The 20047-nt window shown below is 41.8% G+C and overlaps 2 protein-coding genes across 2 annotated transcripts in view; both read right to left on the reverse strand.

The window, feature by feature from the left end:
• Positions 1-764: 764 nt before the first annotated feature.
• Positions 765-20047, reverse strand: part of LOC310793501 (uncharacterized protein) — a 28138-nt gene continuing 8855 nt past the window's right edge. The window contains exons 7-9 of the mRNA XM_083655303.1: positions 18833-19360; positions 5209-5736; positions 765-2188 (exon numbers count right to left, since the gene is read on the reverse strand). Of these exons, the coding sequence (XP_083511429.1) occupies positions 1485-2188; positions 5209-5736; positions 18833-19360 (1760 nt within the window). The 3' untranslated portion in view covers positions 765-1484. The remainder of the gene's footprint in view (positions 2189-5208; positions 5737-18832; positions 19361-20047) is intronic.
• On the reverse strand, positions 14768-18761 carry LOC310793426 (uncharacterized protein; the record flags this gene model as incomplete). Its single annotated transcript, XM_083655245.1, has 4 exons — positions 14768-16219; positions 17088-17210; positions 17346-18023; positions 18746-18761. 4 exons carry the CDS (start codon positions 18759-18761, stop codon positions 15525-15527), a joined length of 1512 nt encoding a protein of 503 aa, XP_083511371.1. The 3' UTR covers positions 14768-15524.

Consider the following 20047-nt stretch of genomic DNA (forward strand, 5'->3'; position numbering starts at 1 on the left):
CCAATGTGGTTGTTACATGGGAGGTGTTTGCTTGAGGGCGAGGTGCTGCAGAAGACCATCGAGGCTCAACAAGAAACTTTATTATAGGTATATGGTTATAAGTATTATTTTCAGACGGTTTTCATTAATGTACCACCAGCATGGTCAGTGTTGTAAGTTGACTATTTGTAGATGTGGAATTGGGGGTGGGGTTCTACAAAGTTTAAAATGTCTTCACAAGCCATTTCCTTTATTATTATAGCATTTATTTATAAGGGGGTGTCTCACTGAGAGCAAAGCTATCTTTAATTTTTAGGAGACCTTTGAATCCGTCCACTCCACCCAGTTGGCTGCTTCTGAAGAAGTAAATGGATTATAACGAGTTGAAAACTCACTGTGTAGGCTAATGTCAATATTAGAAATATTATATATGACCTTCCACTCAAAGTATTTGAAACGGGCAGACAAGCTATTCAAAATGTGATATGTGGTTTTCCACAAGTCAGGTGAATATTTGATTCAGAATTAAAAAATTGACCCATATGAGACCTCTGTGACACCCCCACATGCAAAAAGGAAACCTGACCCTAACATTACACATCAGCTTCATTCATGGCTACATTCTTGGAAAGTTCAGTCAACATCTGTGGACAAATTAAGTGAAGTGTGATTTTAATGTGTCATGTTTTCAAAATCTACTTTGCATAGCTCCCAAACAAATATCCAGTACACATATTTTAGTTTTTATTGTTCAGAACACATGTCTCGACCCATACAACAAGGCAACGGTGGGCAAATAAACCATCTACATTGCTTCAAATTATTGCCTTTGTATCACAGCCTTAAAGGATTCATTTTTTCACAATTGTTCTTTGGCCCTAATAGTTGTTTAAACCAGGTGAACCTGATCCAGGGTTTGGTTCTCTAGTAATTTCTGCACATCACATTAGAAAAATCTAACCACCACTTGTAACTAAGGCCAAGTTATTTTTTTTCTTTCAGCACTGGCTAAATGTAGCTGACGTGTGTAGCTATCACCACAAACTGTGAATTCCAGTTTCATCTGTTTGCTAGAATGGGCCGTCTTCTTTGAGAATCAAATTCAATTTCCACACACACAATTAGTTTGAATCACAATATTGCAAAAGTGAAATCACAGACCTAAAACGAGTACGGTAATTTATACTACCATAAATAATCTAAATATGAGTGTGATATTTCAAGTCAACTAACATAGTGATAGACAAAAGATAATAGGGCCTCTAAATTTGAAATTTTAAAAGTTTCTAAGGTTTTAGGAAAGCTCTGTTCATAGTGAATATTGGTCTATTGTTTTTGGGTGCTTAGTCTTGAAATAATATTTGAAAGCAGGTTCTATGATGGGCTTTTCACATAGGCAACCCCTTAACGTTCCCTCTTCCGCTTCATATTTGAATGCCTAAAATCTTAGAAACTAATAATTTTATACTACTAGTCCTAGCTCTATGGTTTATATGAATACATGATCAGTCATTATGCTCTGTCATGCACAAATCAATTGGAGAGGCATCGTCACTTTGCGAGGAATCATTTTCATTCATCACACCAACTGGAGACTCGTCCCCAGTCTGAGCCTGGTCATGCTTCCGTTTGTGGAGCCACAGGCTTTGGGGGCGACTGAAGCCTTGCCCACATATGTCACAGGCATATTGCCTCTCTCCTGTGTGGAGCCTGATATGATTTTTGAGGCTCCTCGCTTGAGTGAAGCTCTTCTCACATTCAGGACAGTCAAACTTCTCCCCCAAGTGAGACCTTTTCTCATGTTCCCTCAAGCGACCGGACTGCGTGAAGCTCTTGTCACACAGAGAGCATTGGTAGGGCCTCTCCTCTGTATGTGTGAGGCGGTGCCTGGTCATAGCTCCCGAGTGGGCGAAGCTCTTCCCGCAGTCTGGGCAGGAAAACGGTTTCTCTCCTGTGTGCACTTTCAGGTGATCTTCAAGATGTCGTTTCTCGGTGCACAGTTTCCCACAAACAGTGCACTGATAAGGTTTCTCCCCAGAGTGAATTTTCATGTGTATTTTCAGCTTAGATAGCTTGCGACAGTCTCTTCCACAGAGTCCACAGCAGTGGGAGCTCTTTGTCAAATTGTTGTTCTGCTGCTGAGGCGGTGGTGATGTTGGAGGACTCTCCTCTTCAGTGTCAGCAACATGATCAGGATTCTCTTCTGGGACTAAGGAAAAGAAATAGGATTGAGTTGAAACATGTTACCAAGCAACAAATTAACAGACCTGGGTCCGTATTCACAAAACATCTTAAGGCTAAAAGTAGCTCCTAACTGGTTGATTTAGGAGAAACTCTTAAAAATAATGGGTGTGTCTGTGTCAAGTCCTAATTGTAGGACTCTTAAATTAGTATTTCACAAAGCGTTTTAGTACTAAAACCAGCTCCTAAAGCTGTGAAAAGTTAGAAGTGGTCAAGAAGACTTCGTAGTCACTAAGAGCAAATCACAAACAATCCTAAAATGGCTGCTGCCAGCAATCCGCCTCGTAATCGGCTCAACATTTTTTATCCCATTTTTATCCCCCATTAGTGCTAATTTAATTTATTTATCCTGGTTGCTACTCCACCCTCTGCTGATCTGTGGAGAGCCAAAACTGGCTCCATGCTTCCTCCGAGACATGGGCAGTTAGCCAGCCGCTTCTTTTCACCTGACAGAGGAAGCTTCACCGGTAGGACATACTGTAGCACGTGGGAGGTTCACGCTATTCCAACCAGTTCCCCTCCCTCTGAACAGGCTTCCTTAATGACCAGAGGAGGAACCACATTAGCAACCAGGATATTACATGTTTTTGGTGAAGGGGGTTCCTATATGAAGGAAACCCCCGGGAGGCACGGGGAGAACATGCAAACTCCACACAGAAAGGCCCTTTTGACGACCCCACCCGGGCGGTGGGCACTCGAGGACATGCGGACGGGCACGCATTCCTTCAGCGCTCACAGCGTCCCAGGTGGGAATCGAACCCAGGACCTTCGAGCTGTGAGGCGACAGCGCTTACCACTGCATACCCCCCTCGGCTCAACATTTTAAAACCATTTAATGATACTGAGCTTTTAAAAAGGTAGTCCCTTAATCGCAAGGGTATTAATCATAGTAGAGCTAGTCACGGATGTACCGTAATTTCCGCACTATAAGGCGCACCTGAGTATAAGCCGCAGCAGCAAAATTGACTGTTTGTTACATATATAAGCCGCACCGGACTATAAGCCGCAGGTGTTTTAATGTTTAATTACCATATGTAAGGGTTCGTGCACAGAGGGGATTGTCGGGAAAGAGATGGCTGTTTGAGGAAGCTCCCATTTATTAACATTTCAACAAAACAACATAACACAACACCACCTGTGTTTTTTTTTACAGTGCACACAGTGTCCGCGGTGTGGTGAAAAGAGGGCAAGAGAGGAAATTAAAACAGAAGTGGATTTATAGTTAGAAAGAGTGCTAAAGAAGAGAGAATTCCGTTTTTTATTTTTTTATTTTAGTTACTCACAGTACTATTGACCAGTCCAACTCAAAAGATATTCGGCAGTTTCACTTTGAGCTCTCGTTCCGCCGCTGTCCATCAATGGTTATGACGAGTCTCGCTGGGTACAGTACGCCAAAGCGATATCCATTGACTTTAACCTTTTCGATGATGCTGTTGTATGTTGCGCGTTTCTGTTGCACCAACGCGGAGAGGTCCTGCCGGACGAAAAAGCACGTACCCTCCCAGGTGAGGGGCTTCTTCCCCGCAGCCTGGAGGATGAGTTGATGGTCGGGCCAGCGGAGTAGGCGGATGAAGATGGCCCTCGGTGGCAGGCCGGGGTCTGGACGTGGCCGAGGCGCCCGGTGTGCCCTGTCCACCTCTGGTGGTTTCTCGCCTTCCTTCAGGTCCAGGATGTAACACAGGATTTTGCCAAGGAAAGCGTCCATGTCACCAATCTCAGCTCCCTCTTTTACATTGATCAGGCGAATGTTATTTCTTTTACTCCTGCTGATTAAGTCATCAACCTGCGTGTGCAGGGTTTCGATTTGTTTTTGCATTTTATCCATTTTCGGACTCACTGTGTTGTTTTTGTCCTCCAGTGTGCTGATGCGCTTTTCCGCATTAGAAACTCTGTTCACGGTTGCCTTATTTTCTTTAGTGAGTGAGTGGATGGACTTCTGCACGTTTTCAAACTTGTTTTCAAGCTGCTCAACCTCTGAGCGATGTCGGACTTAATCGATAGTGTTTCACGGAGTAAAAGTTTAGCCCAAGCCGGTGTATCTCCAGCCTCCAGCAGGTGAGTCATTTCCTCATTCATGGCGGTGATTGCTTCGTCTTTTTCTTTCTGCTTACTGGTTTTCAGTCTTGTGCTTCTTCCAGCAGACATTCGCCCCACTCTTTAAAGTTATTCAGTTGGTTCTGGTCACCTTATTCATTTTAGATCAGATCGCTAAAACATATTGTTTGGTCTGGTGTAGCAGCTGTCTAGCTGAGCGCCATGTTCACCGTGCGATCACGTGATGCCGGTTGATTTCCGCCAAATGATGTGCAGATGAAGCTGTGTAACCTGTAAAATCCATAGATTTTGGAGGTCCCCGAGTGGCCGTTTGCTGAAAAAATCCATAGATAAGCCGCACCGTTATAAGCCGCAGGGCCGAAAAATGGGGAAAAAGTCGCGGCTTATAGTGCGGAAATTACGGTACATGTTAATTGTATTGCAAGGTTCCTTGTTTAGGCTATGTAGGCTACTGTACACATACATTTATGTTCATTTTTGTATAGGCTAAATAAATTACATTGAAAGATGGAGAATAAAACATTGTGGTCTACCGTAGTTGAAAAAAATTGGCCTAATGTCCTGTACCTGTGGCTTTTTTTTTTTGCTTGAATTCTGCAATCTCTGCACTTGCCTGAGACTGCAAAGAATACCAGCGCTTCTCACACATCGGTGGTTCTGGACAGAGGTGGAACGCCACATTTATTTGCAAGCATATATTTTCCCCACGCTTCTTTTGGTTTTTGAAATGATCCCAAATCCAACTTTTCCTTCAATAATTTCCTTCTTTTCATCATTTCATGCACAAGTTGGGCAAGAAGTAAAAGCTGTTTTTGCATCTAGTTTGGTTTTCGGTTGTGTTTGCACCTCTCAGTCTGATCATTACGAGGCTTCTTATATGGATACCCGCTAATTGTTAACAAGCTGCCAAACATGCAAGTGGCTGATAATTACCATATGGCCTCTCTCCTGTGTGGAGCCTGATATGGTTCTTGAGGCTCATCGCTTGAGTGGAACTCTTCTCGCATTCAGGAGGACAGTCAAACTTCTCCTCCAAGTGAGACCTTTTCTCATGTTCCCTCAAGCGACCGGACTGCGTGAAGCTCTTGTCACACAGAGAGCATTGGTAGGGCCTCTCCTCTGTATGTGTGAGGCGGTGCCTGGTCATAGCTCCCGAGTGGGCGAAGCTCTTCCCGCAGTCTGGGCAGGAAAACGGTTTCTCTCCTGTGTGCACTTTCAGGTGATCTTCGAGATGTCGTTTCTCGGTGCACAGTTTCCCACAAACAGTGCACTGATAAGGTTTCTCCCCAGAGTGAATTCTCATGTGTATTTTCAGCTTGGATAGCTTGTGACAGTCTCTTCCACAGAGTCCACAGCAGTGGGAGCTCTTTGTCAAATTGTTGTTCTGCTGCTGAGGCGGTGGTGATGTTGGAGGACTCTCCTCTTCAGTGTCAGCAACATGATCAGGATTCTCTTCTGGGACTATGGAAAAGAAATAGGATTGAGTTGAAACTTGTTACCAAGCAACAAATTAACAGACCTGGGTCCGTATTCACAAAACATCTTCAGGCTAAAAGTAGCTCCTAACTGGCTGATTTAGGAGAAACTCTTAAAAATAATGGGCGTGTCTGTGTCAAATCCATACTGCATTGTTTGATGCTACGGACTGCACAACGTAACCATTTAAAACTCAGCTGCGGGAGTCAACGTGACTGGAGACAACGAGACGCTCTCTGGTCTCCATAACAACGTGCAAGTGGTGCAGAGATAACGTTAGTTATTGGACATTGTAAAACTGCATTTCTGTCAGCGGAACAGTGATCATAAGGGCAGTGTGGATTATACCGGACATGTTTTGGATGGAAATATTTGGTAAGTCTGCTTGTTGCACAACACTGTTGTCTGATAGTGCTGACCAGCTGGTTACTGAACTAACGTTAGCTGCTGCTGCTAAGTGCTACTGCTAATGATGCATTGTGATGATGAGTCTCAGCTAGAGACTGCTAATTATTAGCCTCCTGGGCAGTTTGTTTTGGTTCAAAGTGAGCGACTGTGTTTCTAGCCTGTGTGATTCATTGATCACGGGTAACGGGTCGGGCCACAGGTGTTATATTAACGGGTCTGGGCAGGGCCGGTTTTGATTTTGAGATCATCACGGGTAACGGGGCGGGTACGGTTCTCATATTGACGGGTCTGGGCGGGCACGGGTTTGCAAAATTGGACCCGTGCAGGACTCTGATCTGGGGACAGCCGAAACTGGCTCCATGGTTCCTCCGAGACATGGGCAGTTAGCCAGCCCCTTCTTTTCACCCGACAGGGGAAGCTTCACCCGTAGGACATAGCACGTGGGAGGATCACGCTATTCCAACAAGTTCCCCTCCCTCCGAAGAGGCGCAACTTAATGACCAGAGGAGGCACCAACCAGGATATTGCATGTTTTGGTGTGGGGTTCCTATATGAAGGAAACCCCCAGGGGGCACGTGGAGAACATGCAAACTCCACACAGAAAGGCCCTTTTGACGACCCCACCCGGGCGGTGGGCACTTGAGGACATGCGGACGGGCACGCACTCCTTCAACGCTCACAGCGTCCCAGGTGGGAATCGAACCCAGGATCTTCTAGCTGTGAGGCAACAGCGCTTACCACTGCACCACCATGCCCCCGTGTGCTCTTATGTTGATTATTGCCTTGTCAAGTAAACAAAAACAAATAAATAATAATAATAATAATAATAATAATAATAATAAACACATTTCTTATCGGTTCCGCTATTTTATACATTGGGAGCAGTTGTCTTGTACCTGAAGCACGTAGCATCAAATTGAACAAATTGTTGTTCAGTTGCAGTGGCGATGTTGGAGGACTCTCATCTTCGGTGTCAGCAACATCATCAGGATCCTCACCTGAGACTATGGAAATAGAAATACGACTCAGTGGAAGTCTGTCATCAAGCACCATTTAAAAAAATGAAATGGCGGCAGCTCAAAAAAAAAAGATTGCAAGACTTTTAATCAGGTTCACTTTTTTTAATTGTTTAACGCTTAATGGCATAGTGCCTTCATCAGAGCATCATACAAACATGATGGTACCAGCCTCTTTTATACTGAACAAATCATACCCACCAGTGTAGGGGCAGGTACTCACTTAGGACAATCAACAACAAAACATTTGATTTGTATTATTTATTATTATTTGTCCGAAATAAAGCTTTCATTCATTCATATTGCAATAGGCCTAGATCCACTTTTTGTACATTTGAGGTGGACATCCAGATTAGTCTATTGTTCCTGACATTTAGAATAACATATAGTCCATTGATAATTCCTATGCCTGAGCTTATGTTTATATTGGTGGCTATTTAGAATAGTTTGTTGTTCCTAATACTTAGAATAGCCTATAGTTCCGGCGTCCGGGTGGCTCACCTGGTAGAGCTCATACCACAAAGGCTTAGTCCTTTGCTTGGCCGACCCGGGTTCGAATCCAACTCGTGGCCCTTTGCTGCATCCCCTCTCTTTACCCACCTTTCCTGTCTGCCTACTGTCCTATCTGCTGCATCCCCTCTCTCTTTACCCACCTTTCCTGTCTGCCTACTGTCCTATCTGCTGCATCCTCTCTCTTTACCCACCTTTCCTGTCTGCCTACTGTCCTATCTGCTGCATCCCCTCTCTCTTTACCCACCTTTCCTGTCTGCCTACTGTCCTATCTGCTGCATCCCCTCTCTCTTTACCCACCTTTCCTGTCTGCCTACTGTCCTATCTGCTGCATCCTCTCTCTTTACCCACCTTTCCTGTCTGCCTACTGTCCTATCTGCTGCATCCCCTCTCTCTTTACCCACCTTTCCTGTCTGCCTACTGTCCTATCTGCTGCATCCTCTCTCTTTACCCACCTTTCCTGTCTGCCTACTGTCCTATCTGCTGCATCCTCTCTCTTTACCCACCTTTCCTGTCTGCCTACTGTCCTATCTGCTGCATCCTCTCTCTTTACCCACCTTTCCTGTCTGCCTACTGTCCTATCGAATAAAGGCAAGAATGCCCAAAAAAGAATCTTAACAAAAAAGAGAATATCGTTCAGGCATAGTTCATTGGTAATTCCTATGCCTAAGCCAGTTGTCCCCGATTTTTAGAATAGGCTATAGTTCCTTGATAATTCCTATTAGGGCTGTGAATCTTCACTGGCCTCACGATTCGATTCGATTACGATTCAGAGGGCTACGATTCGATTCGATTACGATTATCGATGCATCTCAATGCATCTTAAATCGATGCATCACTTTTTTGATTTATTTTTTCTCACTGTGTGGCTACTTTTAAAATAAAAGTGCATTTGGAATTGCATTGTATTATGATCCATAATTAAAATAAACAACTGCATGTACTTCCATTATATTTTATTTGATTATTAAAAAGAAAAGAAAAAAAATTTAATAATCGATTTTTGACATTTGTGAATCAATGCAGAATCGTGCACGTCCGCATCGCGATGCATCTTATAATCGATTATTTTTGACACCCCTAATTCCTATGCTAGAGCTAATGTTCACATATGATTTCCCTGTTAACCTCCTATGCTGAGATGATATAATGATCTCACTGCTATTTCTATCAAATGTGTTATTTTCTATTCAGTGTTATTTGTGTTGTATTGATTGTTCTAAGTGAGTACTAAGGTACCCTAAGGTCAGGTGGGATGGTTATTGATTTGTGCAATACAAAATAGGCTGGTACCATCACGATTGTATGATGCTCTGATGCACTATGTCGAAAAGGGTTAGCCTAAATAAAAAAATAAATGTGAACCTGAGCAAAAGTCTTGCATTTATGCTTTTTTTGAGTGATGCCATTTCCACTCATTGGGTGTGTTTTTGCCCCCTACAGGCTACAAGTATCAACTGTAGCTGAACACACGGACAGGGCGGCAATGTGAGCAAAGTGTACCTGCTCTAACCTGACATTGCCAGATGGGGCAGTATTGTTTGTTTTCACAAACCAAATTCTCTCGCAAATCTCGCGAGGGAATCCAGCTTGCTTGAAAGGTTATACCTGATCTGATTCTCAAAAAAAGGAAAATATTTTAAAGGTGTTAAAAATGTCAAAGGAAATGATATTTCCGCTGAAAATTCTGCTCTAAATATTGCCAGCACCAGTAAAGACTAAGGTTGGGAATTGATCAGATTTTATCAAATAAGATGGAGCAACAATCAATAATGGCAATCAATACCACACACATGTCAGTTCTGGAAACTAGCGCTGCCCTCGACCAAAGATTTTTCCAAAGACCAAATACTAATAGTTCAAGCGATTAATCGATTCGTCGTCACACGACCTTGGTTCCCCAGCAATACAGCCGCCAAGCGTGAAGGTGATCGGACAAACGATTGTCAAGATATGCTCACACACACACAAGGACAAGGACACACACTGAGACACACAGAGGGATTCCTTGCTTCCACTCCAGCCAGGTACCCAAAGTTGGCAACCCTGGTCTAATAACTTCTCATAGGGGGCAGCCCTACTGGTAACCACTTCAAGTTCCCTCAATGGAACTGGGTCACAGCTCGGAGAACATTCCACAGTGACTCTGGGGTATTTGCTTAATATAGGGCATTATGTTGGCATCTTTTTTTTTTTTTTTTTATCAACATTTTCACTCTGGTAATGGATTAATTTTGTCTCCGCTTACTTTTGACAACTTCCTCTTCCTCCTCCTTAACTGTAATTCGAATTTCCGTGTTGTTCTCCTGGTGTTGTTCAACTCCCTCTGACATGGGACAATCCTCACTATCAGAGACTCGGTCCAGACTTTCTGCTGTTATGGGGGAAAACATGAAATAGTTCAGTAAAGACAAAACCATGCATTCATCCTCCCTTCAGTATATAACAGAGAAATGTAGTAATCTGGTGTTTATGTACTAGAGACAGGTTCTTCTTCCTCCTCTTCTTTCACGATGACATTCATATGTGGACTGGAACCTCCATCCTCTAGCCTGTATTCTGATCCCCTCAAGTACAGCGATGCTTTGGCACAGTTAGGTCCCTCTGAGGTATGGGCCTCAACTTCACTTGGCGTATCCTGACTGGCAGAAACCTATTTAAACACATAGGAAATACTGTAAATAGGAATGTGTAACCACTGTGCAACTGGACAGTAATACTGACCATTATATTTATGCATTTAATCAAAAATAAAAGCAGAACCTTTGTTATTCTATGACTTAATGGATGAATGAATGTAGAGTTGATAATGCATACATTTTTAAGTGCTTTGAGTATAATGCAGTAGTATGAAAGCATTCCATTCATTTCCCATCAACTTGATAAGAACTTTTGATTATTATATTGCACATTTTATAGTCATAATGTAGGCCTGTATTTGTTATGAACCCAGAATTCATGAGGAGATTTTAGATTTTCTGTGTTCCAATTTTGCTGTAGTAATGAATATACAACTGACGTGATTACTTATGGTATTACTACTGAAAAACAGTACATTATGATACGCTTGCAGAATCACAAATTACATCTGTCTTCAAAGTTTATAGTTTATTCATTCTACTTTATCCTGAGACATTATAGTTTGCAGTAGCATGCTGACTTGATCACAAATGATACGACTGAATTTATTTCCTAGAATGTAGATCAGGAGTGTCAAACTCAGTTTAGTTCACAGGCCACATGTGACCCAATCTGGTCTGAAGTGGGCCAGACAAAGAAAATCAATAATAATTTATTTTAGTGTCAAAAATTACAGGTACATTAAGAACACGTTTTCATGTAGACTTTTCTCAATTACCATCAAACAATTGATCAAACATGTCTGTAACTGTGCATTACAATTGAGGGGCAACTGTGCAATTCTCTATAGAGAGGCAAAGTGACCGCCTACTTCCTGCTTCAGCACTGTACCAGAGATTTTTATCCACCATTTATTTTCCCATAGACATTTTGTAAAATACTTATAAGAATAGTTTTACTTCGTCAAACCAAACGGTTCAGCTATATTTAGAATCGGGAGAGACCATAGAACATTTCACTCAGACCAAAACTTTAAAAAACTACATTGAAAAAATATTTTCTTTAATTCCGCAAATTCATGGCCCCAACATGGCATAGTTTGAGACATGGATCAAGGTTAATTACAGTTACAATACGGATAATTATTATAATGAGAACTAGCAGAAGCTCACAGACAATTAAAAAGTGAGCGGCTTGAATGTGTGAACACTTTTCAACTGTGCTGCGTTCGCGATGGCAGACTATGTGGTCTCTTGCCTTCTCGAACACAGCAAAACTGTATTGTGTAAATTGAGCGAAAGAGACAGACTTACAAGTTGAAGAGCTAAGTAACTCGTTGTTTATCCTGGTTCAAAATGAGGTGGAGGTGGTGCTACTCTCGAGCCCGACCGATACTGGATTTTCTAGACTGATACCTATTTTAGAGGGGAAAGAGGGTGGTGGCCGATACTGGTTTTTCTTTTTGTGCAGGAATGACAATAGACCTTTCCTATGTTGATTGTGCACTGATTTGACTATGCAAAGGAGAAGGGAGCTTTCTTAAACAATTACTCTATTAAAGAATATTTAACATTACATTGTCAACCAATTCTACATATGAACATTGAGACAAAGAAAAAAGAAAATTAATAGCTAAATAAACACAAATACTGTATGTTAATGGACAATTGCTGACCATTTAAATACAAAAATTTGATTTAAGCTGGGCATTTTTAAGGTGGGATTTTTTTTTAATGTAGAGATGGTTCATTTGAAATGATCATATTCTATTTTTAATGTATAAAATATTGATCTGAAAGTATATAAATTTAGCTGTGAAAATGCAGTGGAGTAAAAAGTACAGTGTTTCCCTCTGAAATGTAGTTGTATTGTAGCAGAAAATGCCATAGAAATACTCAAGTATTACCTCTAAATTGTACTAGAATCAGTAGGCTTCTTGAGTAAATGTAGTTACAGTGCATTGATGCCACCACTATCTACTAAACCAGAGTCGACTTCAGCCCTGACAACACATAGCAAAACGGTTAAATTTTAAACGTAAATGGTGATGCGTTGAAGGAAATAAAATGTTCAACCTGGAAACCGTAGCAAAATGGTGCACACCGTTTTCAGATTGAACACACCCCAGGAATTCTCTCTACTCTAGCTATGAGATTCATGCTACAGCTTTGTTCTCAGTGCAATTTTTATACTTTGCAAAGTCATCCTGTGGAGTGGGTTGGACCCTGGCCGTTTTTGGCCGCGGGCAGTATGTTTGACAGCCCTGATCTAGATTATTTGGACAGTTTAATGTCATATAAAAATGTACATACCATGACAATGGCTTCATCCTTGATGGATGCAATGTTGTTGTGCTTCTTACAACCAACTAGCCATTTCTCTCGCTTCTCATCAAACTTTTGAAGGTTCTTCTTAAGGCGCTGATTCCGAGGCTGCTCCTTCTTACAATGTGAACAGATCTTCTGCGCAATAAATAAAACTCCCTGACAAAAGGGACAAATCTTTTTTGTAGACCCTGGCATTATGACAGATAAACCGAAACTTTACGACAGACAGAAAGACAAATAGATAAGACAGACAAGTAGACAGAGAGAAAGATTGAGAAATAAAGACAGAGGTCGATATAGTAGATAGAGGTTAGAGTGATAGATAGATAGATAGATAGATAGATAGATAGATAGATAGATAGATAGATAGATAGATAGATAGATAGATATGTGCCTTTGTTTTATAAATCAGTTGCTGTGGGTTGACAGGAGCTGTAGGGAGAACAGAAAAGGTTAATTAGTGCAGGCTAGCTATGTTTAACTCAGAAAGGTTTAAAAAATGAATCCAAATGGAGGAATTGTGATTTCAGGTTTTGTTAGAAATAACGTGAAATTAGTATAAACAAATAAAAGTATGTCTATTTCCTGTTGAAAAGCTTATTGTATGCGTGAAACAAAATGACAGGGAAAAATGTTCCATGAATGAATGAATGAATGAATGAATGAAAACTTTATTTAACAGATTGCAGATTGGGTACAATACAGTACGGCTCAATACACACAATTGTCAAGGGGATGCAGACCAGAGAAAGACGTTTGTCTTGTTTACATCAGGGTCCCCCATTTTCAATTCATAGTGGTGTGGCGTTCCCCATGCTACACTGATAACTTATAAGCTATTTTTTTTAGCTTATGTTATGTTGAACGTTAGCTGCCAGCTAGCAGGCCTAATTTCCAAAGAGTTTGTTGTTTTGCTGATGAAGGCGAAACCATTGGTCAGGCTTTAAAATCAAAATAAGCAAAACTGCAGCAGACTATTATTAGCCCTAAAACCGTGTGCTAGCAGTGTGTGCTAGCGACAGCAGGTTTCCGGGTTTGGAAAGCGGAACCGTAACGTTGGCTAGGTTAGGATAGGATAATGGCTAATGGGAAACGCTACTGCCCTTAAGGTCCCCTTAAAAAGTTATACATGTGGGTTTCATGATTTTCGCAAAGGCGGATATTTACCTGATAGATGGGTAACACAGACCCAGCTAGTGGGGTTTTGTTGCAAAAGCGGTTGTTGTTGTGACCGTAACAGCGCTTTCTTCTTCTTCTTCTATCGAGTTTTATGGCAGTTGGCAATCCTTAAATGGAGCATTATCGCCACCTACTGTATTGCTGAAACTATAGTGCAAATACAATATCAATAAAAAGTGTGGGCTGCTGCATTCAAGTGGTGTGAAATAATCGGAAAAATGAGTTGCCAATGTGGTTGTTACATGGGAGGTGTTTGCTTGAGGGCGAGGTGCTGCAGAAGATCATCGAGGCTCAACAAGAAACTTTATTATAGGTATATGGTTATAAGTATTATTTTCAGACGGTTTTCATTAATGTACCACCAGCATGGTCAGTGTTGTAAGTTGACTATTTGTAGATGTGGAATTGGGGGGGGGGGGGGGGTTCTACAAAGTTTAAAATGTCTTCACAAGCCATTTCCTTTATTATTATAGCATTTATTTATAAGGGGGTGTCTCACTGAGAGCAAAGCTATCTTTAATTTTTAGGGGACCTTTGAATCCGTCCACTCCACCCAGTTGGCTGCTTCTGAAGAAGTAAATGGATTATAACGAGTTGAAAACTCACTGTGTAGGCTAATGTCAATATTAGAAATATTATATATGACCTTCCACTCAAAGTATTTGAAACGGGCAGACAAGCTATTCAAAATGTGATATGTGGTTTTCCACAAGTCAGGTGAATATTTGATTCAGAATTTAAAAAATGACCCATATGAGACCTCTGTGACACCCCCACATGCAAAAAGGAAACCTGACCCTAACATTACACATCAGCTTCATTCATGGCTACATTCATGGAAAGTTCAGTCAACATCTGTGGACAAATTAAGTGAAGCATGGTTTTAATGTGTGATGTTTTCAAAATCTACTTTGCATAGCTCCCAAACAAATATCCAGTACACATATTTGAGTTTTTATTGTTCAGAACACATGTCCCGACCCATACAACAAGGCAACGGTGGGCAAATAAACCATCTACATTGCTTCAAATTATTGCCTTTGTATCACAGCCTTAAAGGATTCATTTTTTCACAATTGTTCTTTGGCCCTAATAGTTGTTTAAACCAGGTGAACCTGATCCAGGGTTTGGTTCTCTAGTAATTTCTGCACATCACATTAGAAAAATCTAACCACCACTTGTAACTAAGGCCAAGTTATTTTTTTTCTTTCAGCACTGGCTAAATGTAGCTGATGTGTGTAGCTATCACCACAAACTGTGAATTCCAGTTTCATCGGTTTGCTAGAATGCTTGTGGGCCGTCTTAAGATCTCATATTAAAAAATAATATTCTTTGAGAATCAAATTCAATTTCCACATACACAATTAGTTTGAATCACAAATACTGCAAAAGTGAAATCACAGACCTAAAACGAGTAATTTATACTACCATAAATAGTCTAAATATGAGTGTGATATTTCAAGTCAACTAACATAGTGATAAACAAGAGATAATAGGGCCTCTAAATTTGAAATTTTAAAACAGTTTCTAAGGTTTTAGGAAAGCTCTGTTCATAGTGAATATTGGTCTATTGTTTTTGGGTGCTTAGTCTTGAAATAATATTTTAAAGTAGTGTCAAGGTTCTATGATGGGCTTTTCACATAGGCAACCCCTTAGCGTTCCCTCTTCCGCTTCATATTTGAATGCCTAAAATCTTAGAAACTAATATTTTTATACTACTAGTCCTAGCTCTATGGTTTATATGAATACATGATCAGTCATTATGCTCTGTCATACACAAATCAATTGGAGAGGCATCGTCACTTTGCGAGGAATCATTTTCATTCATCAGACCAAGTGGAGACTCGTCCCCAGTCTGAGCCTGGTCGTGCTTCCGTTTGTGGAGCCGCAGGCTTTGGGAGCGACTGAAGCCTCGCCCACATATGTCACAGGCATATGGCCTCTCTCCTGTGTGGAGCCTGAAATGGTTCTTGAGGCTCGACGCTCGGGTGAAACTCTTCTCGCATTCAGGACAGTCAAACTTCTCCCCAAAGTGAATTTTCTCATGTTCCCTCAAGCGACCGGACTGGTTGAAGCTCCTCTGGCACACAGTGCAGTGGTAGGGCCTCTCCCCTGTATGTGTGAGGCGGTGCCTGTTCATGGCTCCCGAGTGGGCGAAGCTCTTTCCACAGTCTGGGCAGGAAAACGGTTTCTCTCCTGTGTGCACTTTCTGGTGACCTTTGAGTTGACCTTTCTGGGTAAACTGCTTCCCACAAACAGTGCACTGATAAGGTTTCTCTCCAGAGTGAATTCTCATGTGTATTTGCAGCGCAGACAGCTTGTGACAGTCTCTTCCACAGAGTCCACAGCAGTAGGAGCTCTTTGTCAAATTGTTGTTCGGCTGCTGAGGCAGCGGCGATGTTGGAGGACTCTCCTCTTCAGTGTCAGCAACATGATCAGGATCCTCACCTGGGACGAAGGAAAAAAAGTAGGACTGAGTGGAAACATGTTATCAAGCAACATTTATCGAGCAGTGCGTTAAGGTCTGTTTGTAAAGGAATATGTAAACTGCACCAAATGCCTCATCACAATGATGATGCACCTGCCTATATAGAGTACCACAGTGATTATGTATTTTCGTAGGCCAATCCAGAAGGTAGCATCGCACTGGTTCCCTCTTCTGGAAGTCAATGGGATTTTTATATGGGGATTTTGGTTAGATGCCTGACATAAGGTATGTGGTTAACAAAAGTTTATGAAACTGCGATCTTTGTGTTCAGCAAGATAATCTTCACAAATTAACACAACTTTTATGATTTTTGAAGCGTAAATGCAATTTTTGAAGAATAGGTATTTTCAGAAAACGCTTAAAAAAAACACACACTTTTGTTAACCACAGACTTTATTTCAGGCATCTAACCAAAATCCCCATTGACTTCCAGAGGGAACCGAGCGCGATGCTAACTTCCAGGTTGGCCTACAACAATACGGCATCCCTGCAGTACTCTATTAACACTTGTATATTATGGTCAGATCACACAGCAGTTCTACAGGTGGTCTTTAGGCCTATCTATGTATGTAGCCATAATACTGTATATGGAGTATACCTAGGAGTTGGAACAGGTACATATGTCCTCGTCAGATCGTGCAATTCTAAACTGTTAGTCGACCACTAAAGGAATTTGTGCTTTTAATATTTACATTAAGCATTTTGTCACATTGATCACAAGAAACTGTGTGAAATCACAAAGCAGCAGAAGAAACAAGATACTCTGATTAATGACATTTTCCTGATGTGACAAGTTTAGGAAAATTTCCTTTTTTTTTCTCAGCTTACTGTTGACAACTTCCTCTTCCTCCTCCTTAACTGTAATCTGAATTTCTGTATTGTTCTCCTGGTGTTGTCCCTTTGACATGGAACAATCCTCACTACCAGAGACTTGGTCCAGACTCTCTGCTGCTACAGAAAATAAAACACATGAAATAGTTCAGGAAAGAGAAAATCATTACAATTTGAAGAGAATCATTTTTATACTACTAGTCCTAGCTCTATGGTTTATATGAATACATAATCAGTCATTATGCTCTGTCATACACAAATCAATTGGAGAGGCATCGTCACTTTGCGAGGAATCGTTTTCATTCGTCACACCAACTGGAGACTCGTCCCCAGTCTGAGCCTGGTCGTGCTTCCGCTTGTGGAGCCGCAGGCTTTGGGAGCGACTGAAGCCTCGCCCACATATGTCACAGGCATATGGCCTCTCTCCTGTGTGGAGCCTGATATGGTTCTTGAGGCTCCTCGCTTGAGTGAAGCTCTTCTCGCATTCAGGACAGTCAAACTTCTCCCCCAGGTGAGACATTTTCTCATGTTCCCTCAAGCGACCGGACTGCTTAAAGCTCTTGTCACACAGAGAGCATTGGTAGGGCCTCTCCCCTGTATGAGTGAGGCGGTGCCTGTTCATAGCTCCTGAGTGGGCGAAGCTCTTCCCGCAGTCTGGGCAGGAAAACGGTTTCTCTCCTGTGTGCACTTTCAGGTGATCTTCGAGATGTCGTTTCTGGGTGCACTGTTTCCCGCAAACAGTGCACCGATAAGGTTTCTCCCCAGAGTGAATTCTCATGTGTATTTTCAGCTTGGATAGCTTGCGACAGTCTCTTCCACAGAGTCCACAGCAGTGGGCGCTCTTTGTCAAATTGTTGTTCTGCTGCTGAGGCGGTGGTGGTGATGTTGGAGGACTCTCCTCTTCAGTGTCAGCAACATGATCAGGATTCTCTTCTGGGACGAAGGAAAAGAAATCGGATTGAGTTGAAACATGTTACCAAGCAACAAATTAACAGACCTGGGTCCGTATTCACAAAACATCTTAAGGCTAAAAGTAGCTCCTAACTGGCTGATTTAGGAGAAACTGTTAAAAATAATGGGTGTGCCAGTGTCAAGTCCTAATTGTAGGACTCTTAAATTAGTATTCACAAAGCGTTTTAGTACTAAAACCAGCTCCTAAAGCTGTGAAAAGTTAGAAGTGTCAAGAGGACTTCGTAGTCACTAAGAGCAAATCACAAACAATCCTAAAATGGCTGCTGCCGGCAATCCGCCTCGTAATCGGCTCAACATTTTAAAACCATTTAATGATACCGAGCTTTTAAAAAGGTAGTCCCTTAATCGCAAGGGTATTAATCATAGTAGAGCTAGTCACAGATGTACATGTTAATTGTATTGCAAGGTTCCTTGTTTAGGCTATGTAGGCTACTGTATACATACATTTATCTTCATTTTTGTATAGGCTAAATACATTACATTGAAAGATGGAGAATAAAACATTGTGGTCTACCGTAGTTGAAATAAATTGGTCTAATGTCCTGTACCTGTGGCAGTTTTTTTTGCTTGAATTCTGCAATCTCTGCACTTGCCTGAGACTGCAAAGAATACCAGCGCTTCTCACACATTGGTGGTTCTGGACAGAGGTGGAACGCCGCGTTTATTTTCGGTTGTGTTTGCACCTCTCAGTCTGATCATTACGAGGCTTCTTATATGGATACCCACTAATTGTTAACAAGCTGCCAAACATGCAAGTGGCTGATAATTACCATTTGGCCTCTCTCCTGTGTGGAGCCTGATATGGTTCTTGAGGCTCATCGCTTGAGTGGAACTCTTCTCGCATTCAGGAGGACAGTCAAACTTCTCCTCCAAGTGAGACCTTTTCTCATGTTCCCTCAAGCGACCGGACTGCGTGAAGCTCTTGTCACACAGAGAGCATTGGTAGGGCCTCTCCTCTGTATGTGTGAGGCGGTGCCTGTTCATAGCTCCCGAGTGGGCGAAGCTCTTCCCGCAGTCTGGGCAGGAAAACGGTTTCTCTCCTGTGTGTACTTTCAGGTGATCTTCGAGATGTCGTTTCTCGGTGCACAGTTTCCCACAAACAGTGCACTGATAAGGTTTCTCCCCAGAGTGAATTCTCATGTGTATTTTCAGCTTAGATAGCTTGTGACAGTCTCTTCCACAGAGTCCACAGCAGTGGGAGCTCTTTGTCAAATTGTTGTTCTGCTGCTGAGGCGGTGGTGATGTTGGAGGACTCTCCTCTTCAGTGTCAGCAACATGATCAGGATTCTCTTCTGGGACTAAGGAAAAGAAATAGGATTGAGTTGAAACATGTTACCAAGCAACAAATTAACAGACCTGGGTCCGTATTCACAAAACATCTTAAGGCTAAAAGTAGCTCCTAACTGGCTGATTTAGGAGAAACTCTTAAAAATAATGGGCGTGTCTGTGTCAAATCCTAATTGTAGGACTCTTAAATTAGTATTTCACAAAGCGTTTTAGTACTAAAACCAGCTCCTAAAGCTGTGAAAAGTTAGAAGTGGTCAAGAGTACTCCGTAGTCACTAAGAGCAAATCACAAACAATCCTAAAATGGCTGCTGCCAGCAATCCGCCTCGTAATCGGCTCAACATTTTAAAACCATTTAATGATACTGAGCTTTTAAAAAGGTAGTCCCTTAATCGCAAGGGTATTAATCATAGTAGAGCTAGTCACGGATGTACATGCTAATTGTATTCCAAGGTTCCTTGTTTAGGCTATGTAGGCTACTGTATACATACATTTATGTTCATTTTTGTATAGGCTAAATAAATTACATTGAAAGATTTGTGTTTGCACCTCTCAGTCTGATCATTACGAGGCTTCTTATATGGATACCCGCTAATTGTTAACAAGCTGCCAAACATGCAAGTGGCTGATAATTACAATAGCCGCACATTACTAGTCAGTAGCCTATATTGTTCTTTGTTTCATGTTATATCAGTGACA

This window comes from Poromitra crassiceps, assembly GCF_964638095.1.
Source record: "Poromitra crassiceps genome assembly, chromosome: 19".
NCBI classification, from domain to species: Eukaryota; Metazoa; Chordata; class Actinopteri; order Beryciformes; family Melamphaidae; genus Poromitra; species Poromitra crassiceps.